The 23,562-nt window shown below is 46.8% G+C and overlaps 2 protein-coding genes across 3 annotated transcripts in view; both read left to right on the forward strand.

The window, feature by feature from the left end:
• Nucleotides 1–16,161, forward strand: part of Phf12 (PHD finger protein 12) — a 56,434-nt gene extending 40,273 nt beyond the window's left edge. Inside the window, exons 6-15 of one of the 2 annotated variants that reach the window (XM_004635394.2) lie at nucleotides 1,627–1,759; nucleotides 3,085–3,249; nucleotides 7,112–7,270; nucleotides 7,871–8,666; nucleotides 9,885–10,010; nucleotides 10,793–10,936; nucleotides 12,789–12,887; nucleotides 13,819–13,901; nucleotides 14,430–14,568; nucleotides 14,907–16,161. In XM_004635394.2, the coding sequence (XP_004635451.1) occupies nucleotides 1,627–1,759; nucleotides 3,085–3,249; nucleotides 7,112–7,270; nucleotides 7,871–8,666; nucleotides 9,885–10,010; nucleotides 10,793–10,936; nucleotides 12,789–12,887; nucleotides 13,819–13,901; nucleotides 14,430–14,568; nucleotides 14,907–15,241 (2,179 nt within the window). In that variant the 3' untranslated portion in view covers nucleotides 15,242–16,161. The remainder of the gene's footprint in view (nucleotides 1–1,626; nucleotides 1,760–3,084; nucleotides 3,250–7,111; nucleotides 7,271–7,870; nucleotides 8,667–9,884; nucleotides 10,011–10,792; nucleotides 10,937–12,788; nucleotides 12,888–13,818; nucleotides 13,902–14,429; nucleotides 14,569–14,906) is intronic. The other variant, XM_023719863.1, reaches the window with a different exon arrangement.
• A 1,969-nt stretch (nucleotides 16,162–18,130) lies between these two features.
• Nucleotides 18,131–23,562, forward strand: part of Dhrs13 (dehydrogenase/reductase 13) — a 6,918-nt gene continuing 1,486 nt past the window's right edge. The window contains exons 1-4 of the mRNA XM_004635395.3: nucleotides 18,131–18,340; nucleotides 18,429–18,547; nucleotides 19,537–19,660; nucleotides 19,806–20,117. Coding sequence (XP_004635452.1) covers nucleotides 18,214–18,340; nucleotides 18,429–18,547; nucleotides 19,537–19,660; nucleotides 19,806–20,117 — 682 coding nt within the window. The 5' untranslated portion in view covers nucleotides 18,131–18,213. The remainder of the gene's footprint in view (nucleotides 18,341–18,428; nucleotides 18,548–19,536; nucleotides 19,661–19,805; nucleotides 20,118–23,562) is intronic.

The following is a 23,562-nucleotide window of genomic DNA, read 5'->3' on the forward strand; positions in this document are numbered from 1 at the left end:
TTGAACCGCGGTCCCTGCGCTTTGCTGAGCTTGTTCTAAGTAGGTGCTTTAGACCACTGAGCCATCTCACCAGCCCTAAATTGCCTAGACTTTTAATCAGGTTTTGGGAACAGTGCTAGAGTGCAGTTTTACAGCTGGCAGCAGCACAGCCCAGGAGGAAGCTAAGGACCCAAAGCTGCCACTGATTTGGTTTGAGAACCTAAATGACTTGAACTTTTGATATAGAAGAAGCAATCTCAACTCCTGTATCAGAGGCCTTTCTTCTCAACAGAACTGATGGATGTGGCTACCTCTTCTAAGATAGGCATTTAATGTCGTTCATTAACCTGCCCAATAAATAAGAGCTTCTATGTCTTCAGATAAATTTGTGCTTATAAATGTATTACTAAATACTGTTATACCTGTACCTGGGCTTGGTGGCATATACCTGTAATCCCAGCACTCAAGGGTCTGAGGCGGGAGGGTTGCTGCAAGTTCAAGGCCAGCCTGGGCTACACAGTGAGACCTTGTCTCTTAAAAAAAACAAAACAAAACAAAAAACTATTATAAAAAATATTGCCTAGGCTGGGCTTGAATTTAGGATCTTCAGGGCCTGCCCATTAGCTCAGTTGTTTAAGTGCCTGCTTAAGCAAAGCAGTCAGGCTCAGGATGCTGTGGTTTGATCCCCAGATCCTCATGAATTTCCCGACCTACGCTTGAGGCATCCTGAGCTAGCCGAGGGGAAAAAAAAAAAATCCTTCGGAATTAAGATCTTCCTGCCTCAGTCTCACAGAGTGCTGGGATTATTGGCATTCATTACCACACTGATTTTAGCTAATGGTTGCCTTTTTTTTTTTGAGTCAGCATTTTATTATGCAGTTCAGGTTGGCCTTGAACTCACCTTGTCACCTAGGCTGGTGTCACAGTGATCCTCCTGCCTCCGCCTCCCAGGTGCAGGGATTACAGATGTGTATACCCAGTTCTTCCTAACGGTTCTTACATGAGGTACTTGCCCTCTTTTATGAGTAGAAAAATCGCAGTAGAATTGGCCATCTTCCCCTAGTGAGTCATAAGCATTGATCTTTCTTGCTGAAAGCCACTTTAATTATACTCTACAGAAACATTTGTCCCGCAAGACACATTTCTTCTTAGAAGACAAAATAATGAAGCAGGGTCTGTCCATTAGCTCAGTTGTTTAAGTGCCTGCTTAAACAAAGCTGTCAGGCTCAAGATGCTCTGGTTCGAACCCAGTTTCTCACAGGAAACCAGAAATGCCCTCAAGGCATCTTCAGGCTGCAAAATAATGATGATGATGATGATGATGATGATGATGAAGAAGAAGAAGAAGAAGAGCCTAGAGATAGCTCCCAGTGTATCCTTCTTCATGATCAGAAATGTACCTGAATTGTGGAGGAGAAAGACACCAAAAAATTTTAGTACTAAAAAGGGAAGACAACTAGGCATGATGGTCCCACGCCTATAATCACAGTGCTCAGGAGGCTGAGCCAGGAGGATCCATGAGTTCAAGGCCAGCCTCCACTACATAGTGAGACCCTGACTCAAAAAAAAAGAAAAAAAGAAAAAAAAAAACAATTAGTCTGAGGTTTTCCATCTTGTCATAGAAATGCCTTATATCTTCTTTTGCAGGAGTTGTCGCGTGGCCCCTCTCATCCAGTGTGACTATTGCCCCCTCCTGTTTCACATGGACTGCCTTGAGCCACCACTCACTGCCATGCCCCTGGGCAGATGGATGTGCCCGAATCACATCGAACATGTGGTGGTAAGCACATTCCATCCTGAGGCATAGCTGGGACGTGAACTGATTAAGTAGAAAACATTAAGGTCAGCTTTGTGCCAGAGTTCACTGTGATTTCTGTAGACCATCCTACTCAGTTCTAGTTATTGTGACATATCTCAGATGTGCATTTTGCCTTTTCCCACAATACCTTGTTAAAGCTGTACAGGCAGACTTAACCCACTCACTACTGCTTGGATGGTTGTAATTTCTCCCACAGTGAATTAAGCAATTAGTGTTATAGCACTAAACAGAAAATTCATTAGATCCAACCTTAAGGAAATAAATGGTCCCAGGCATCAAGTAAACTTGTTTCCCTTCTGTTGCATTTTTAATTTTATTTTTTATTTATTTATTTTTTTTCTTCAAGACAAGAGTCTCACCATGTAGTTCAGGCTGGCCTTGAACTCACTGTGTAGCCCAGGAAGCCTCCTGTCCCAGCTTCCCAAGTGCTGTAATTATAGGCATGGCCACCATTCCCAGAACAAATGCATATCTTTCTTTTCATTCTTTTTTTTTTGTGTGTGTGTGTGTGTGTGTGTGTGTGTGGAACAGGGCATTGAATTCAGGCCCTTGCGCTTGCTAAGGAAGCACTTATTCCACTGAGCCATCTCCCCAGCCCCTACAAATGTATATGTTTTTTTGTTTGTTTGTTTGTTTGTTTGTTTGTGTTTTTGGCAGAACTGGGGATTGAACTCAGGTCCTTGTGCCTGTCAGGGAAGTGCTTATTCCACCAAGCCATCACCCCGGGCCCCCAAATGTATATCTTAAGGCACAGTTTTCTGGTAGATGAGAAATTATCATTTGGTTATTTTTAGTAGCCACATACAGGTTTTGCCTAATGTACTAACTAGGAAGCTATCACAACAGATCCTATTTTCCCTCCAATTCTAAAGAACGAGCCCTTGGCCACCGTACCACTGAGTTACATCCCCAGCAGAGTTGTGTTGGTTTGGGTTTGTATTGGTTTGAGACAAGGTCTCCCTTTGTAGCTCAGGCTGGCTTTTGAGCTCACTGTGTAGCTCAGGACAGTCTTATACTTGTGGTGATTCTCTTGCCTCAGCCTCCCAAGTGCTAGGATTACAGGCATGCACCACCTTGCCCGACTTGTTTTGCTTTTAATTTTAATGCAGGATCTGGTTGAGCTGCCAAGGTTAGCTTTGAACCTGGTGGTATTCCTGTCTTAGCCTCTATGTACCACCATGCTTGGCTGAAGAGCTTTGTTTTTAAATCCAGAAAATGGGCTAGCTAGAAAGAAGGGGGAGGATCTTTCAAACCTCATCATAAGGATGTTTCTGCTTTGTTCTTAGCTGAACCAGAAGAATATGACACTGAGCAATCGGTGCCAGGTATTTGATCGTTTCCAGGACACCATTTCACAGCACGTAGTCAAAGTAGACTTCCTGAACCGGATCCATAAGAAATACCCTCCCAACCGTCGTGTGCTCCAGTCAGTCAAAAGAAGAAGCTTAAAGGTAAGTCACAACCCAGAGCAGACAGGATGGATGATAGTCTCTGATTGTCTCTGTGGGGTAGACAAAGTATTAATCCCAATTTTATAGATGGAAAAGCTGAAGCACCCAAGATTTTTCTTTAATGTCATTAAGTAATGAGTTTGACCTTATGTTTTGTTTGCTTTTGGTGGTATCTTGTTTCTTTTGTTTTGGTCTCACTATGCAGTTCAGGCTGGCTTCGAACTTGGGACAGTCCTCTTGCCTCAGCCTTCTGAGTGCTGGGATTACAGGTGTGTACCACCACACCTGGCAGTGACCTTATGTTTTAGTACTTGAGGATGATTTGTAAGTATTATGAAGGCCAAAACCCAGTTAGGCTCCAAAGTCCACAGGTCTCTCGTTTTGTGAAGGCTAAGAATTATTCAGCCTGTTCCACCAAACCCAGTTGTGCTTAGTTGTCACTACACCATCACCTAATACTTGTCTAACCCTACCAGATGACCTTTATCCAAAAGCTGTCTGGTAAAGTGAAGGAGCAAGTGGTTAAGTAAAGAGAGCCATGTGGAAAGTGAGGAGATATTCTCAGCTAAGGAATTTTAAGGGCAAAATGTTTACAAGAGAATTAAATCTAAACTGGGCATGAGGACACTCATCTGTAATCCCAGCACCCTGGGAGGCTGGGGGAGGAAACGAATTCAAGCCCAGCTTAATATCAATTTATTGAAATCTTGTCTCAAAATTAAAAATAAAGGGCCTGAGATATGACTCAGTGGCACAGCACCTGTCTGGCAACCACAAGGTCATGAATTCGATTTCCAGTACCAATAAAATAAAAAGGGCTGGGGATATAGTTCAGTGCAAAGACCCTGGATTCAGTCCCCAGTACTGTTAAAAAGAGGGGGAGGAGGAAATAGTTAATCTCTGTTTTGAGACTGCTGTTAATATATCACCAGTAATCTAAATTGTAGCATTGCTGGCCAGCTGTGGTGGTGCATGCCTGTAATCCCAGCACTCAGGAGGCTGAAGCAGGAGGATTGCAGTGAGTTCAAGGCCAACCTGTATTATATAGCTAGACCCCATCAAAATTCTCCCTAAAATTGTAACTCTGCTGTAATAATACCTAGCATTTGCATGTACTTCATAATTGCTAAACTTTGGACCAGGGAGATGGCTCAGTAGAATAAGCACTTGCCTGGCAAGCACAAGGGTCTGAGTTCAATCCCCGGTTCCACCAAAAAAAAAAAAAAAAATTGCTAAATATTATCTTCAGAGACTGACAGAAAAAAATCATTCATTGAGAAGCATTTGGTTTATGTCTTTAATCCCAACATTGGGAAGCTCAGGCAGGAGAATCTTGAGTTTAAGGCCAGATTGTGTTACATATTGAATTTCTGGTCTGCTTGAGCTATATAATGAGACCTTATTTGAGAAAAGTAGGGCTGGCCAGATAGCTCAGTGAATTACAGTGCCTGCTTAGGCAGAGATTGTGTGTGTGTGTGTGTGTGTGTGTGTGTGTGTGTGTGTGTAACCAGGGATTGAACTCAGGTCCTTGCGCTTGCCAGGCAAGTGCTTATTCCACTGAGTCATCTCCCCGGCCCCTAGGCAGAGATTGAACCTGCCCAGGGTTCAATCACTGGCATGCCCTGCAGGCGCCGGCCCACCCTAGGGTGTACTGAGACATGAGCATGGTGTCGCTTGGGAGGCTGAAAACGAAAGAATCACTACACCACGAGTGCAATCTATGTAGTGAGACCCTGTAGACCCTGTACTAAATACATAAAAAAGAAAGAAAGAAAAAAAACGGGGGCCAGGGAGATAGCTCAGTAGAATAAGCACTTCCCTGGCAAGTGCAAGGGTCCGAGTTCAATCCCCAGTTCTGCAAAAAAAGCAAAAGTATTTGTTGTTTCTCAAACATTAATCAGTCTCCTCATTCATTTAATCCAGAAGGCCCAAAGCCTGTATACCTATATATAAATTATTTTATCTTTTCCGAGTTGTTAGCAGAAACTAGCCGTTCTCAAATATGGCCACATGGTGGCAGCACACTTCAAGCTCAGTCACCCCACTCCTGTCACCTCCAGTGGGTGTCAGCCCCAGCAAGATGCTGTTAAATCGAATAACAAGTTCTTTGTACTTTTTTTTTTTTTTTCCCGGAACCAGGGATTGAACTCAGGCCCTTGTGCTTGCCAGGGAAGCGCTTATTCCACTAAGCCATCTCCCCGGCCCTAACAAATTCTTAAGTGGGTAAATATTTATACTCCACTGGAAATACAGGTGTCTAAATTAAAGTATTTTTAGTTGGAAGCTGCAGTATTATAGGTAGCATGTTTTATGCCTCTGTTAAATGGATCTAGAAGTAATCTATATTGTGTAATTCACCATGTAAATCTGAAAGAAATCCTGGCTGCTGAAGTGAACAGAAGACCTTGATACATTCTGTCATTGTATTATTCTTCCTTTTTAAATGTTTCCATGTTAAAGTAAGTGAAGATCATGAGTTGCCTGAAAAGTATTTTGTTCTTGGGCAATTTCAGAGTGAATTAAGGGGTACAGCATCACAGGATAGTGGCCTTTACTCTTGATTATAGCAGTGCAGGTAAAATCTGCTGAAAACTTGGTATCTGTGTGGGGAGTTGTTCTTCCATGTACATTTTTACTGTTCTGCAGATGGCAGCCAGTCCTCACTGCTTTGTCCTCCCTGTACTGGGTGAGAAAGCCCAGAATAGCAGGTGGTAACTCCCAACTCTTATTTTCCTCATGCATCTCAGTCTCAATCTGCCCAAGACTGAAAGTCTTCTGCCTCTCTACATCCAGTCTTCTCCCTATATTTCCTACGTCAGTGAATGACAGCCATCTCTGCAGTCCCGCAGACCAAAACTCTGGGAGCCACTTTGAGCTTCTCTTCCCTTCCTGTATAAGGCATTGGTCATCAAATCTGTTCTCCAGATGTTTTCCAGATCATCAAGTACTTTCATATCGCTACATCTTCCATGCTGCTATCTGACCCTTACTTCCCTTTCTTCTGCCTGGAAGTTCTTTCTCAATTCCCAAGACTCCATTCAAATATTGAATTCCTATAAAATCTTCCCTTAGGCTGGAGATGAAGCTCAATGGAAGAACATTTGCCTAGTGTACATAAAGTCCTGGGTTTAACAACCATATTACCAAAGAAATTTCTGTTTTTCTCCCCATTAGACTGTGAGCTCTTTGAGGGCAAGGCTTAAGTTTATCCATTTGTGGGCCTCTAGGACCTGAATAGTATCAGATTCAGGAGGTGCTCAAAAAATGTTGGCTGAGTGCATGAATGACTGCTTGTGTGGATCTTTCATTTTTAACATGATGTGAGTCAGAATGTGTCTTCTGTCTTTATACAACAAAGGACTTCAGTTGTTTCATGAGTCATGAATGCGTGATAAAAATTACCATTGATTGAGTGCTTTAAAAAAGGCTTCATGCTGAGCATTTCTAGCATGTGTGTGATCTCTAACTTACTGCTTAGTCACTTCCTAAACTTGACCCTGGGCAATAAACAGCTAGTATTATTCTGAAGCCTTGTCCAATGTCAGTCTTACACATTTCAGGCCAGAGCAGAAGACAGCATGCAGTGATTTCTGAGTTCTGCAGGCCTTGGACTTTGATGAAGAAAAGTGGAGGCCCTACCTGCTGTTTGCATTTCTGTGCCTTTTCAAGCCAGTGTGCATGTGTCAGAGTCAAAGGGGGACACAGCAGTTGCAGCACACTTAATCTCATTGTCCTCAGTGGACCCAGAGTAGAAGGTCCCTTGGGCACGAACACCACAGACAGAACAGCGTGCCAAGGCAGAATCACCTGGACATGTTGGCACTACCTCCCTTTGCTTCCTCCTTCTGTCTATCCTGAACAGGTTCCTGATGCTATAAAATCTCAGTACCAGTTTCCACCCCCTCTCATTGCACCTGCGGCCATTCGGGATGGGGAGCTGATCTGCAATGGGATCCCTGAGGAATCACAGACGCACCTTTTGAACTCTGAGCACTTAGCCACTCAGGCAGAGCAGCAAGAGGTGAGTGAAGGCAGAGCTGGGATTCCAAATCAAATCTTCCTTCCATCTCACTGCCGCTGTTATTGGAAGTAGCCTCAGTGTCTGTCATTCCCATCTCCACCCCCTTCCCTCCCAGTCCCTCAAGAGTTGAGTATTCCACAGAGAACCTCTGGCTCAGATCCCAAAGGCAAGTAAGAGAACTACAGTCAACCGCTCTGCTCCTCTGCATCGGTCCCCCAGTGCACTGCACACCGGGCAAATCTGTATGGTAGAAAGAGATGACTAGACCCACAGAGAGGTTAGTTCTTAGTGTTGGACATACAGCAGGTGCGAGGGTGCTTGCTGGCTGTTACTCGCAAGGTGAGCCTTAGGGGCAGAGTTTAAAGCAGGAATACCAGGCTTTGCTGTCCAGGGCATTACCTGCTGAGTGTACCAACAAGTCTTGCTTGGGAATGGAAATGGAATCCTTTCAGGAGTCAAGCACGTCCTTACTGGGCACTCAAGTTGGGACCTCGGAAACAGTACTTGTCAGCTCTGCTGTAGCCCTGGCCACTGTGGCAGGATGGACCAGCGCCTCCCAGACCTCTCACCCTCCTCTCCTCTCCTCTCCTTCCATTGCAGTGGCTCTGTAGTGTTGTTGCGCTCCAGTGCAGCATATTGAAACATTTATCTGCTAAGCAGATGCCTTCGCATTGGGACTCTGAACAGACAGAGAAGGCTGATATTAAGCCTGTTATTGTGACTGACAGCTCAATCACCACCTCCCTGCAAACCGTTGACAAGGCACCTACACCTTCCCACTACCCCTTATCCTGCCCCTCAGGAATTAGCACCCAGAATTCCCTGAGCTGCTCTCCACCCCACCAACCCCCAGCCCTAGAGGACATCAGCTGCAGTTCTTGTGCGGAAAAATCCAAGAAAGCCCCTTGTGGGACTGCCAACGGGCCAGTGAACACAGAGGTGAAAGCCAATGGCCCACACCTCTACATCAGCCCCACAGATTCCACGGACCCCAGGCGACTTCCAGGCGCCAGCAACCCCCTACCGGGCCTCTCACACCGACAAGGCTGGTCCCGGCCCCTCACGCCACCAGCGGCTGGGGGGCTTCAGAACCACACCGTTGGCATCATTGTGAAGACAGAAAATGCCACTGGCCCCAGCTCTTGCCCTCAGAGGACTTTGGTTCCTGTCCCAAGCCTGCCCCCTTCCATCCCCAGCTCTTGTGCCAGCATCGAGAACACCAGCACTTTGCAAAGAAAGACTGTCCAATCCCAGATAGGACCTCCGTTGACAGATTCAAGGCCACTGGGCTCACCCCCAAATGCCACCCGGGTGCTTACTCCCCCCCAAGCAGCAGGAGACAGTGTTTTGGCCACAGGAGCCAACCAACGATTCTGCTCACCAGCGTCGTCATCAGGTGAGTGCTGCTCAGCTTCAGGTGACTTGGAATAAATTTATGCTATTTTTGGCAAATAAGACTAAAGATTCCAAAAATACTTATATCCCTGTGAATGTGTCAGAACTTTGATTTCTGTATTATTTGTCCTCCCTGTATATCTGTAATAGAAGAAGAAGTACAGTTAACGTGTCCCCATCTTTTAGGTGGGCTTCCTTGGCATTGAAAGCTAAGTGATTTCCTTAAGGTGGACTACCGTGGCAGTGACAGGACTAGAAGTACAGCCTGGGTCTCCTGACTTCTCTTACCTTCCAGGCCTAAGCTTCTGCCTGTCTTGTTCCATCACTTTAGAAGAAGGCAGCCTACTCCCTGGAATCACTGGGGTCAGCCTGAGGTTCTGGGTGATGGCCTCAGTATTTCATGATCCACATAAAAGACTAAAGCCACGCCCGATGCAGATTCTCAGAACCAGCTCATTTGAGGAACTGTCATGTTAAGGACAGAAAGCAGCAGTGCCTTTCAGAGTAGCTGCAGAGTGGGATGCCTGAAGAGGTTGGTCTGGCCCAGAAGTTTGTTCCCAGGCCACACTAAAGGGAAGTCCCTTAAGTCTGTACTTGGCTCAGTGTGGGCCTCCTCTCTCAGCTGACCCCAGCTAGCACTCAGGACCTCGAGGTTGCTGACCCCAGCATCTGAACCAGGTTTCAGATGCTGCTGGAAACCCCTGTGGTCTCTCCCGTCTGAACTGAAGCCGGCCTCCTAGTCACCTGGGAGTCTCGGTAACCAGGTGACTGATTTCTCTGCATGGGGGCCCCTGGTCCCAGGAAGGCCTTACTCTTAGGCTGTTTTCCTATCTGAATTTCTCTGAATGTCAGCGTGAATAGATCTTGCACGCTGTGAATCATACTTCAGCAGACAGGGACTACTTCTGTAAGAGTACAGGCAGCAGGGAGGTGGTTATGGCCCAGGGAATGAAGCTACCCCACCACTGTCCTTAGAGCAGTGGATTGCAGTGGTTCTCAGTGCTCTGGAAATTCCTGCGTGCCCGGGTGCATTGTTGTTCCATCTGCCCTTCCTCACCACACATTTTTAGCTCTAGGAGTTCCAGAGCCAATGGGTTGAGAATCAAGAAGGGAACATCACCTTGGGTCCGAAATCCAGACCTGTCTCAGCAGTGGGGGATTGGACCGGTGGGTTTCCCCTCAGGCGACGTAAGTAACAGTCTTCCTGCTCCGTCCCCAGATGGCAAGGTCAGCCCCGGCACGTTATCCATAGGAAGCGCTTTAACCGTACCCTCTTTCCCAGCCAACTCTACTGCCATGGTGGACCTCACCAACTCACTTCGAGCATTTATGGATATCAATGGAGGTGAGTAAGCAAGCTGTCATGGTAAAGGTGCTGTTTCTGGGCAGTGTACAACATCTTTCAGAGGGGGAGAGACTGTATCCCAAAGGGCTAGGGGCATAGGGGTGATTATGGAGTGTCCATTTGGATAGGTTAGAATAAGAAAGAAGGCTCCCTCTCCTGTTACAGTGTTCTACATTTTTCACATATGTATAATCAAAAGAAGGGAGAACATAGTCACAATAAACCGGTGAGAAAAAACAGAATCACTTTAGAAGTCTTGAGCCAGGTATGGTGGTACATACCTCTAGTCCTAGCACTCTGGGAAGCTGAATTAGGAAAACTGAAAAAATGCAGGTTCAAGCCCAGCCTGGGCAACTTAATAATTTATGCAAGACCCTGTGTCAAAAAAATAAAAAGGTGGGAGGCATAAAGACATAACTTAGTGCAAAGACCCTGGAAAAATGTCTTTTATTTTTTAAAGAAGTCCTACCAGACATGTAAATCCTCCCTCACATATCAATAAGTAACTTACCTTGGTCTGCCTTTCTAGCACCACTTTACCTAAAACCATTCTACCTTGTGACAAGTAGAGTCTGCGCAGCCTGCACTAGGGCTGTCTCGCTGAAATGGCAAATAAGGTGCCTAGTAGCCAATTATTGCACCAGTGAATCTGTACTCTATCATTTTTAAGTAAAATTCTTCTGACTGGAGTTCAGAAATGCTGAACTATTTGCTCTGTGACTTTTATTTCCACATTCTATTTCCTTCTCAGCTCCTTTTTGATCTTTCTCTTTGGTTGATAGAAATCGAGATAAATATGCTGGATGAGAAGCTGGTCAAGTTTCTGGCCTTGCAGAGAATACATCAGCTTTTTCCTTCTCGGGTCCAAGCTTCACCAGGCAGTGTTGGGACACATCCAATGGCTTCCGGAGGGCACCACACAGAAGGTGGGCATACACATACCTGCCACCATATGTATGAATAATCACTTGCCTCCATGGCAAGTGTCAGCTTTTGGTAGCTTAAAGCTCCCTGTGACTCTGATGGGATTCATAAAATTCTGATTTGATTTTTTTTTTTTTTTTTTTTGCCAGCAGGAATGATATGACAACCACAGCTTTCTGATCAGACTTGTGAAAATTTGCTGTAACTTTCTTTCATAAAAGTTCACTGTAAGGCCACAGAGCAGCTACCAGTTTGCTAGGAATGGTGATACATACCTATAATTCCATTACTCAAGAAACTTGAGGCAGGAGGATCACAAGTTCTACTCCCACCTGGGCAATTTAGTGACTTGGCAAGACCCTATCTCAAAAGGAGTTTGAGGGTCTGGGGATGTGGCTCAGTGGTAGAGCTTTGCCTTGCATGTACAAGGCCTTGGATTTAATCCAAAACAGCAGCTACTACATAGTATATGTAGTAATATGTTTTCTTTGCACTCTTCTTTTTTTTTGCGTTAGCTTTTTGGTTGCTTTAAAAAGTGTGTCAGAAAAATAAATAAATAGGGGCTGGGGAGATGGTTCAGTAGAATAAGTGCTTTCCTGGCAAGCACAAGGGCCTAAGCTCAATCCCCGGTTCTGCCAAAAATAATTAATAAATAAATAAATAAATAAATAAATGTGTTGGGGCTAGGGAGATAGCTCGGGCATCTAAGTGCCTGCCTGGCAAGTGGAAGGACCAAAGTTTGATCTCCGGGCAGGCCATTCTGGCCACTAAAACCAGACGTGGTGGTGCATTCCTATTATCCCAGAGCTGGGAAGGGAGGCTGAGACAGGAGGATCACTATGAGTCCAGGCTGCATAGTGAGACTCTGTGCCAAATAAAATTTGTGTCCCTAGGATGGCAAGCCTTTTAAAGTTTTCAATGATACCAGCACCCCAAGGTTTACCACCACTATCCTAGTTGCTAATGCATCTCCTGAGAGCCACGTACTGAATCAGAATTTTTGTTTCTTTTTTCTTTCTTTCTTTCTTTTTTTTTTTTTTTAATGTCCTGTTTGGGGGCTGGGAATTAAATCCAGGGACTCACGCATGCTAGGCAAATGCTTTACTGTTGAGCCACATCCCTGGCCCAGAATACACATTTTAACAGAATCCATAGGTAATTTCTGTGTGCATAAAGCTTGAGAAACACCAGTCTATTCCTTGTGCATTTCCCTGTTCTCCCTGTAGTATTTGCTGGAATGTGCCTGAGAAGCTAACCAGCAAGCAGCCCATGAGCTTACTATGCTGAAGTTCTTGAATTTTGGCCATCCTCAAAAATGGTCCTGTTGGGCTAGGGAGATGGCTCAGAATAAACGCTTGCCTAACAAGCACAGGGTCCTGAATTCGATCCCCAGTACCAAAAAAAAAAAAAAAAAAAGATCCTGCTTACCGTTATTGGAAACACACCCAGCACCACAGGCTGCGCCAGCCCCACCCACGGGTGCTCTGAGCCAGCCAGTGAGACGGCATGGTAGCTCACACCTGTAATCCCAGTGCTGGGGAGGCTGAAGACAGGATCACTGAGTCTGATCTGCAAAGTGAGACTCTGTACCAAATAACATTTTAAAAAAGAAGAAGAAGAAATGCAGGGCCAGGAAGATGGCTCAGTAGAATAAGCACTTCCCTGGCAAGCGCAAGGGCCTGAGTTCAATCCCCGGAACAGGTCTTCCCCTGGAGCAGTTCAATGTCAAGACATGAGTCATCCAATGGGATTTTTTCCACACCATAAAGCCAAAAGTCCAGGTTTTGTTATTTTATGTTTGAGTTACACAATTCTAATTTTTTGAATGGTCCTGTTCCTGTGTTTGTCTTACAGTGCAAAGAAAGGAAGTACAAGCCCGAGCTGTGTTCTACCCTCTGCTAGGGTTGGGAGGCGCTGTGAACATGTGCTATCGAACCCTCTACATCGGGACAGGTGAGCCAGTCAGGAGCCAAGAGTCACTAGATATCTTAAGTTGTAACCATCCACACTTTTACCCTCAAAAGTTAGAAAGGTGTGAGGGAATCCCTTTCCAAGTTGATGCTTTAACCCAGATTTTCCTAACAATAGCCAGCAAGAAACAGGACAGTGGGGTGCTTTCCTCACAGGCTGCTTGCACTGTATGTGCCTCATGCGACATTGAGGATAACAGTCAGCTGTGGCTGCTGCTTTGGAGCTACTGCAACACTGCAGAGAGAAACTCAAGGAGAGGGCAAGACGACCCTGAAACTCCTCAGAAGTGATGGGCTCCCACACGCCCAGCCCTCAGGTGTCCCTGCTTCTGGCGCAGAGCAGCACAGACAATCCTTAGTCTGGGAATTTCTCTTGCAAGTAATACGAAGCCCTGCACACTATATTATGTTCTCATGGAAATACCCCATCCTCTTCAGTGACTCACTGTTCTTCTGGGTACCAGTCACATGTTCTAAAGTACATCAGTTAGCAAGGACAGCTGCTTAGCAGAGGATTGGAAAAGACACCTAATTTTGTTCAGAAATAGGAGAGGGCTGGTGAGATCCTCAACAGACTAAGCTCCTGCTTAGGCAAGCACAGGAACCTGCGTCTCCCTCCTCCCCCCTGCGCACCACATGCCATGCTGAGCCTGCAGAGACCGGGCATAGTGGTGCACACCTGTAATCCCAGCACTGGGGAAGCTGAAAACAGAAGGATCACTATGAGTCTGAGCTGCTAGTGAGACCCTGTACCAAATACATTTTTTTAAAAAATAGCAAGAAGTGTTGAGCTACCTGCCCCTTGAAGTTTCTACTACCACCCACCCAGAAACTTAACTCCCGTGCTCCTTCTCTTTCCCCACATACACATTGTAATCTGTTCTCTGCTTTCCTTTCCTCCTGCTGCTTTGCAGGAGCCGACATGGATGTGTGCCTTACAAACTATGGTCATTGTAATTACGTGTCCGGGAAACATGCCTGCATATTCTATGATGAGGTAAGGAATCGCGATGGATGGAGAGGGAGCTTTCCCAGCCTAAGGCCTCTCCCCCTTGTTTTTGTTCACTGCCCTGTGGGCAGGGGGAGGGGACCTCTCTTCCCTCCCTGTCATACCTAGAAGAGAGAAAGTCTTGGTATAAGAGGACAACCTACAATAGGCACCTGCTTTCAGGAGCAAGGCTGTCATTTCAGCTGAAGTTGGTCATAGGCACAATAGGGGGAGTCCACCCTAAGTGGGGAGCATAAGAAGCTGAGCTCTTTGGATTGTCCCTTTGAGTTTTGTCATCATCTACACGTGACTGCCATGTGGTGAGGAGGAAGAAGAATGGAGCAGGGGATGGGGACACTAGGAAGACAGCTTCCCCAAGGTGACTCTTGCCCCATTCTGAAAGATTGGGGCCATGGCTGGGAAGAATATGGTTACTCCTACATAGAGCAGCATAGCCTTCTCTGTATGTCCTTTCTCCCCTTAGCTCCAGGCCCCACACCACAGACCACACATCTTATCTCCCCTCCTCCTCTTCAGAATACCAAACATTATGAGCTGTTAAACTACAGTGAGCACGGGACAACGGTGGACAACGTGCTGTATTCCTGTGACTTCTCTGAGAAGACCCCGCCAACCCCCCCAAGCAGTATTGTTGCCAAAGTGCAGAGTGTCATCAGTAAGTTGGAGCAGAGGTCTGTGGCCTCAAAGCTGAGGTTACAGTGGTCAGATACGTGCTGCCAATGACCTGTAGTCTCTTGCTTCCCAGTCCCACTGGCTAGGCTGTCCTTGCTCGAGGGCTCAGGGAATACCCTGGAGAAGCAAGCACTGAGCATCTACCTGTATATATAATACAGACCTCTTGGGGAACTTCAGGCTCCACCAGCCCTTCGTGGGTATCCCTTACCTCTAGTTATGTAGCATTTGGAATCCAGAATTGCAGGGGGGCTGGCTCTAGGTAACAGTTAAGAGGGTCAGTTCACTGGGCCTCTCCTGTGACTGTCTCCTTTTTCCCAGGGCGCTGCCGACATCAGAAGCAAGATGAAGAGCCAAGTGAAGAGGTAGCCATGATGAGTTCCCAGGCTCAGGGGCCACAACGGAGACCCTGCAATTGCAAAGCCAGCAGCTCAAGCTTGATCGGGGGCAGTGGGGCCGGCTGGGAGGGCACGGCCTTACTGCACCATGGCAGCTACATCAAGCTCGGCTGCCTGCAGTTTGTCTTCAGCATCACTGAGTTTGCGACCAAACAGCCCAAAGGCGATGCCAGCCTGCTGCAGGATGGGGTCTTGGCCGAGAAGCTCTCTCTGAAGCCCCACCAGGGCCCTGTGCTGCGCTCCAACTCCGTTCCCTAGGGCTAGTGGCTACCCCGCCACCAGCCTGTATACCCGCCTAAGACTCCTGCAATGCAAAAATGTACACAAACTAAGCCTGGGTGTTTTCTATACCAGAAACCCTTCAACTACAATCTTTGCATGAAATGAAGAAAACTTTTGACTGTTTTTTAAAAATCCTTTTTCTTTTCTCAAGTTCTAGGGGGCATTTGCACATATATTTGTACTCAACATTTCATGGGAAAGCGGCAGACCCGAGCTGAGGAACAGCGTGGGCAGGGAAGGGAAGACCTGTGGTCTGGACACTTCCTCCAACACAAAACCCTTCCCCCCACCTCCTGCTCCCTCCCCCTCGCCCGCCGTTGTAAAATAATCAGAAACTTGTTCTATTTTGTGGCAGTGACAATAGTTTTATATTAAAAGAAAAATACAGTTTTCATACAGCAAAATCTATACAATATCATTGTTTTATTTAATATAAAGATCGCTACCCACCCTCTTTCCATGGTTCCCACCCTCTGAGTTATTTTCCCTTTCTGCAGCAGTTGCACTACAGGTAGCTACTGTGTATTATGGACAAATGAGAAATGAATTCTTTTTCTGGCTGTCCATCTATTTTATTTCAAATAAGGAAAAGTGTATTTGGATTTTGTGTAAATACATCTAGTGATGACATTTTTTCAATGTTTTTAAAAACTGTGTACAGTACTACATGTGTTAGAACGTTTTCTCAAATTGTCTATTGTAGCAAAAACGTTTTGTCGTAAACCTGTTTCGTCTCCTTTTTTGTTCTCTTGCCACTTTTCTCCTCTTCCTCCCACCCCAGCCCCCCCTTCTCCCACCCCTACAACTAGTACCAATGTACATAGTAATTGTAATGTTTTAGACTTTACAGAAACTTTCCTGTATTCTGTATATAAAAAAAAAAAAAATACTTCAAATTATGTTTTCTGCCTGTCTGTCCTACCTGTCATCTCCCTTACAGGGGACCCTTCCTGTGATCTTGGACCAACCACTGGGGGACCCTTTAAAGAGGCACCCCCAGGAACTCAATTCCAAAAGGTAGTTTAAGAAAGAAGGGAGTTGTCAAGAGCTGAACAAGCCTGTTCAGGGTGCAGAGCAGTAGAAGAGCACTTTCTCTGGAGAGCCTAATATACTGGAAATAATCACTAGTCCTAGCTGTGTCACTTCTAGTTATGTGACTTGAAATCCCAACTACACAACTGTCAATTCATAGAAGACAAATCTAATGTATTAATTCTACAGGCCCCAGACCCCCCCATTAAGCCAAACTCCTTCCTAGTAGGTTTTAGTGAGAGATTGGCTCCAGAAGTTCTGAGTAGTCTCCATGGAGAACACCTCTTTGAGTATTCCAGCACCATTTTCCACCTATTACTGGGTATCAAACTCAGCCTCCCAAATAGCTGGGATTATGGGATTACAAGTATGGGCCCCATGCTTGGTTCCAGCACTGCTGGAGCAGGTAGTACTTATGTACTGGGATTTTGCATTGGAGTTTAAAAAAAAATAATTATTCCACCCATAGCCTCTATAATTGTACTCTGTCCACACTGCAGGAAACACGACTCAGGTTTGTTCCGGGGACCCAAGTACTCATCTTTGTCTCCAGTATGCCACCACCTGATGGATATTGTAAAGTCCATGTTCTGGACCTCAGTATTTCCAAGGGTGCCCACACTGCTGAGCACCACCATAAGTGCCAAACATTACATGCTAAAGGGCTGGGGAGATGATGGTTCAGTAAAATAAGCACTTGTCTGGCAAGTGCGAGGGTCTGAGTTCAATACCCGGTTACGCACAAAGGAAAAAAAATAGGTGCTAATCCTACTGGCTTTCTCAGGCAAGGTCCTGCTAAAGCACCTGGCCAAACATGGCCTTGTCCATGCCTCTAGCTGTGCCTGCCTACCTCACCAGCATAGTCACTTTTTCCATTAAGTGTCTTTTTCCATATGCTGTACCTGTGAGAACCAATCTAGAAACATTTCCTCCTGAAAAAGCGGGAGCAGCCGCTACTTCCGGAAGTGTGATAGCTGGGTGTGGTGACACATTCCTGTAATCCCTACACCCAGTGAGGCAAAAGGATACATCCTCCCACCCTTGGGTGTTCGAGGCCAGCCTGCATAATGTAGCCAGACCCTGTCTTTAAAAAATAAAAGTACTGACAGGAGGGGGCAGGGAATGAATAATCCTGAGCGCTTTAGCCCATGCCATTTTAGATGCAATCACATCTCTGGCCTGTCTAGGTAGAATAGGGAAGAATCCTGAAGGCTGCATGTGAGGATAACAGATTGAAGGATTTGTTCGTTGGGAAAGGCCTCTCTGGGACAAAACTCAAAGACACAAGCTCATTCATATATATGCCTCTAGAAGGGAGGGAATCTGCTGCAGACTCACACCTACAATGTGCTGTTCATTCAGCACAGGCGTTGGCGGAAATTCCAGACACACACACATGTCTGGGGAGACTACCGGAATGGGCACAGACACCTACGAGGTGCTTACCCAGGCGCGCGCACACACACATACACACACACACACACACACACACACACACACACAATCCAGAGACAAGCACAACGCAAAGGATGACCCATCAGCCCTTCGCACATATGTGGACGATGCAGATGCGAATACAGACCCAGCAGGCATTCCCGGGGTTCCTGGGAGCACAGGTGCCCAGGGGGTGGAGGGGAGTTCCCACGGGCCCACGCCTAGGGGGCGCTCCCAGGGCCCAAAAGCACTTACCTCCCAGGTGTTCACACAGGCACAGCGCCAGAGGACGCAGACGCACGCCTAGGGGGCGCTACAGGGCGTACACGCACACGCACGCACACACACCCGTCCGCCTCCGCCTTGGCAAGAGAGGCCGAGGCGCGCGCGGCGCCCTTCCAGGCCCGTGCAGGGCGGGGTGAAGCCGCGGCGCGATCCAAGGCTGCGCTGGGCTTGGGCGGAAGCCGGGAGGCTCCGCCGCCATGGAGGCGCTACTGCTGGGCGCGGGGTTGTTGCTGGGCGCCTACGTGCTCATCTACTACAATCTGGTGAAGGCCCCGCAGTGCGGCGGCATCGGCAGCCTGCGGGGCCGGACGGCAGTGGTCACGGGTGAGTGCGGCCGTGCTCGCAGGCAGGAGGGCGCGGGAGGCCGGGCGGCTGTCCCCATGCTCAGCTGGCTCCCGCCCACCTCCCGCAGGCGCCAACAGCGGCATCGGCAAGATGACAGCACTGGAGCTGGCGCGCCGGGGAGCGCGTGTGGTGCTGGCCTGCCGCAGCCGGGAACGTGGGGAGGCTGCTGCCTTCGACCTTCGCCAGGTGAGGAAAAGCGGGGACTGGGAGCCCAGTGCACATCGGGACACAGAGGGGTCAGACACTTGGGCGTCCAGTTCCTGAGAGGAGACAGCAGCCCGAAGGACAAAAGTGGGTGCAGGTCCCATGGAGAAGGGCTACCAGAACTGAGTTGGGGAAGAGGCTTCCAGAAGGTAGGAGTTGATCATCTGAAACAGGATCAATAGGAGTTAGGGTAAGCAGAATAGCAGGAAAGGAAATGGCATATGCAAAGGTACTGAGGCTAGAGTCAGATTTAAGAAACTGCTAGAAAAAAGTTGAGTGAATCTGAAGCAAGAACTATAAGGTGGGAAAAATGAAGAGGTGTCGAGGGAGGACCAGGTTCTAGAGGCCATTAAAGATATTATTGAGGAGCTTGGACTTTGTAGAATGGACAGCAAAGATCAGGAAAGGGTGTAAGGAACATCTGAACTGCAAGAATAGCCTTTTGGAATGAAGCCTTTGTGAGGAGACCAATGAAAAGGCCGTTGTGGAGGCCAGGGATGTACCTCAGTGGCACAGCGCCCACCTGGCAAGTGTGAAGTCCTGAGTGTGATTCCCAGCACCTCCCGCCCCCAGGAAAAAGTCTATTATAGGTTTTAGGTAAGTGATAATGGCAAGAGGGAGTGCTAACAACAGTAATAGCAAATACCTACCCAGTAATAACTGCAGGGGTTTTTACAGATATTAACTCACTTAATGCTCATAACAATTCTATGAGATAAGGACTATAGTACTATTGTTATTCTCATTTTACAGTGAGAAAACCTGAGGCCCAGAGCAAGTAAATATGACTTGCCAAAAGTTATATTCCAGTAAAAGGCAAAGTCAGGGTTGGAATCCATTATCTATTACATTCGAATGCAGAAAGGCAGGTTTTAGTAATAGGAAGAGGAAGACTCTCAGAACTAGCTCTTTGGGAAGAGGGAAGAGGAGAGAGGTGCTTGGTGACAATCCCAGCCCTTGCCGCTCTACAGGAGAGTGGGAACAATGAGGTCATCTTCATGGCCTTGGACTTGGCCAGTCTGGCCTCGGTGCAGGCCTTTGCCACTGCCTTCCTGAGCTCTGAGCCTCGGCTGGACATCCTCATCCACAATGCCGGTGAGGGGCAGCAGGCCCTGCGGTGGGGTGGCGGGCACCAGGGGCCAGTGGACACACGGGAAGGATCTCCCTACTCCCTTCTCACATTTGGGGATACTGAAGCCTTCAGGGCTCCTTCTGGACTGACACCCAGCCCCTGCCTCAGGAATCAGTTCTTGTGGCCGGACCCGGGAGGCCTTTAACCTGCTGCTTCGAGTAAACCACATCGGCCCCTTTCTGCTGACACATCTGCTGCTGCCCCGCCTGAAGACATGCACCCCTAGCCGTGTGGTTGTGATATCTTCAGCTGCCCATCGGCGTGGGCGCCTCGACTTCACCCGCCTGGATCGCCCAGTGGTGGGCTGGCAGCAGGAGCTGAGGGCATATGCTGACAGTAAGCTGGCCAATGTATTGTTTGCCCGTGAACTCGCCACCCGGCTTGAGGGCACTGGTGTCACCTGCTATGCAGCCCACCCAGGTGAGGCCTGGCTTTTTGCACCTCCTGATTCCCCTATCCTCTGCTCCCGCAGCCTGTCATGGAGTCCAGGGACTTCAGAACAGGAAGGAAGCAAGGTCCAAGGAGACATGGTCCTTGCTGATTTTAGCACCAGGCTGTCCTCAACTGGGTTCTTCCTGTCACACCACAAGCTCAGACACTGATCACTGGGAGGGGCATGGCAAGAATACAACCTAGTATTCTAACATCCAACTCTACTACTGGGGGTAGTGGCACACATGTGTAATCCCAGCACTTAGGAAGCTGAGGCAGGAGGATCATTGCAAGTTTGAGACTAGCCTAGACTACAAAGTGAGCTCAAGACCCTGTCTCAAAAAGACAAAAAAAAAAAAAAAAAAAGAACATCCATCTGTACTGATGGAACTGACTGTAATCTGATGACAGTGATGATGGCAGGTAATAATTATTTACTCATTCATAGAGCATTTCCTGAGTACCTAACATATCAAGCATTATTCATGATATTAGGGTTATAACAATAAACAAAATGAAGACTTCGGCCCAGGGGTGTACCTGAGTGGTAGAGCTTGTGCTTAGCATGCACAAGACCTGGGGTTCAGTCTCCAGCATGCACACACACGCACACACATAGAGAAAAAAAAAAAAACAAGGGTGATTTCATAAAGTCTTCCTTCTACCTTGCAGGAGGGAGGGGTAACTGATAAATATACATATAACAGTTACGCATGGTGATAACTTTAGGGAAGGATCAAACAGGTTAAGGGGAGTTTGAAATGCAAGGAAGTGCTATTTCGCGAGTGGCAAGCAAAGAAAACTTCTGACAGTGTGACATTTGAATGAGGCCTGAAGAAAATGAAGCTGTGAGCCAAATATCTTTCTGGAAAGAAACTTGAAAAGAGAAGTGGTGCAAACAGCAGGTGCAAAAAGGCCCCGAGGCAGACGTTCCTAGTGTGCTTAAGGAAGCCTAGTATGGCTAGACCAAAGCAAGGGGGAAGAGTGGTAAATGATGAGATTGTAGAAATGGGCTGGGTCATATAAGGTTTTTTGTTTTTTTTTTTAAATTTATTTATTTATTTATTCATTTTGTGTGTGTGTAGCCAGTTCAGCCCACCAGAGGGTGGGGTGGGCTGGCATGTGGTGCTGGGGATTGAACCGAGGTCCCTGTGCTTTTGCTTAACTTAGCTTGTTCTAAGTAGGTGCTTTAGACCACTGAACCATCTCACCAGCCCTGGGTCATATAAGGTTTGGGAGATTCACTGTAACCATTTTGACTTTTACTCTGAGACATTTAGCAAGTAGATTCATCCTTGCCTTTAGGAAATAGGTTACAGGGCCATGGAAATAGCTGAATGGTATATGCAAAGGTACTGAGGTACCATAGATTCATCCTTCAGGGCCATGGAGATACCTCAGTGGTCTAAGCACCTGTTTAGGCAAGTGCAAGGACCAGGTTCAATCCCAGGTACCGCATGCCATGCTGGCCCTACCCTGGGTGCACCAAGCCAGCCACCAAGACCAGGCATGGTGGCACATGCCTGTAATACGAGCACTGGGGAGGCTGAAACAGGAGGATCACTATGAGTCCCAGCTGCATAGTGATACTCTGTACCAAATACATAAAATTTTAAAAAAAAAGGAAATATGTTACAATAGGGTCTGCCCTTCCTATTTTAATATACTGCATTTTATATAACCATTGCCTAAGACTCATTAGTAAAATAATAATGATAATAATAATCACAACTAATCTTTTTGTTTTATTTTTTGATACAAGGTCTTGCTTTGTAATGTAGGCTGTTTTGAACTGTCTTATGTAGCCCAGGCAGGCCTTGAACTTGTGGTGATCCTCCTGCCTCAACCTCCTGAGTGCTGGGATTACAGATATGTGCCGCCATTCCCTACCACAGCTAACCCTTTATTAAGCTATTATTACAACTTCATATCCCTAATGAACAAAACATTGTCCAAAATACCATAGGTCCTTTCTGTTGTCCTTCTGTTGTGCTTTTGAGAATCTAGTAGCTTTATAGGTCAGACTGGCCTTGAACTCATGGTTCTCTTGCCTTAGCTTCCTGAGCACTAGGATTACCAGGTATATATTGTTACCACCATGCCCAGCCCACCATAGGTTCATTTGTGTGTGTGTGTGTGTGTGTGTGTGTGTGTGTGTGTGTGTGTGAACTATAAGTTGAACACAGGGCCTTCACAACTGGATCGCATTCCCACCTCTTTATTTTTATTTTTTTATTTTGAGACAGGGTATATTCACTTCAGATGCCCATTTTTGGTTGTTTTTATGTTGTTGTTTGGGTTTTTTTGTGTGTGTGTATGTGTGTGTGTTTGTGTGTGTGTGTTTGTGGGGGAATTTTGGTCCTTTTATATTTATTTATTTATTTGGTCCTTTTAAAACAGAGTTTTGCTATGCCATTTAGGCTGGCCTTGAACTTATTTTGTAACCCAGACTGGTCTCCAACTCACAGTGATTCTCCTGCCTCAGCCTCCTGAGTGCTGGGGTTACAGGCATGCGCCACCATACCCAGCTAGATGCCCAGTTTTGGAGACAGGGTCTTGGCAAGTTGCCCAGGCTGAACTTCAACTTCCCATCTTCTTGCATCAGCCTCCCAGAGTACTGGGACTGTGTGCATGCACCATCATGCCTAGCTCCACCAAAGCTTTTTTTTTTTTTTTTTGTATTTAGTCTCACTATGAGGTCTTCAGGGTCTCACTATGTAGATCTAACTCATAGTGATCTGCCTGTGTTCAGCCTCCCTAGAGCTGGGATTACAGGCACACACCACCACGCCCCAGTCTCAATCACGTCTCAGCATGCCCCAGGAGTGGAGCTGGCACCACAGGCCAGGATCAATCCCTGGCCATTGTGCTCTGCCTAAGTAGGCACTTTAGTCCCCTGAGCTATCTGGCTGGCCCTCTTCACCATAGCTTCTTACCAGGGATTGAACTCAGGTCCTTGTGCTTGTCAGGCAAGCACTTACTCTACTTAGCCACCTCCCCAGCCCCACCATAGCTTCTTTTTTCTTTGGTGGAACCAGGGATTGAACTCAGGCCCTTGCGCTTGCCAGGCAAGCGCTTATTCTACTGAGCTATCTCCCCTGGCCCTTCACCATACCTTCTTAATCAACACTGGTTAAAGAAAGGAACAGTACTCAAACTACAAGAAAAATGGAGATTGGGGAATCTTGCATGATACCACTACACCAGCGGCACTTTTTTAAAAAAATGGAGATTGGGAAGCAGGAGGACACATTATCAAAGTGTGGGAGACAAGGCTATACATGAAGTTTGGATGGAGGGAAATTACTGCAGAAAATGAACAAGGTCAGCTTGAGGGGGACCTAAATATCTGGCAGATATTATTCTGCTCTCTCTGGAACCAGATTCTGTCCCCCACTCCCCTGCTGGCTTTTTTTGGTAAATGTATGTATGT

The sequence above is a fragment of the Octodon degus genome, unplaced genomic scaffold (genome assembly GCF_000260255.1).
Source record: "Octodon degus isolate 3935 unplaced genomic scaffold, OctDeg1.0 scaffold00072, whole genome shotgun sequence".
Lineage (NCBI taxonomy): Eukaryota > Metazoa > Chordata > Mammalia > Rodentia > Octodontidae > Octodon > Octodon degus.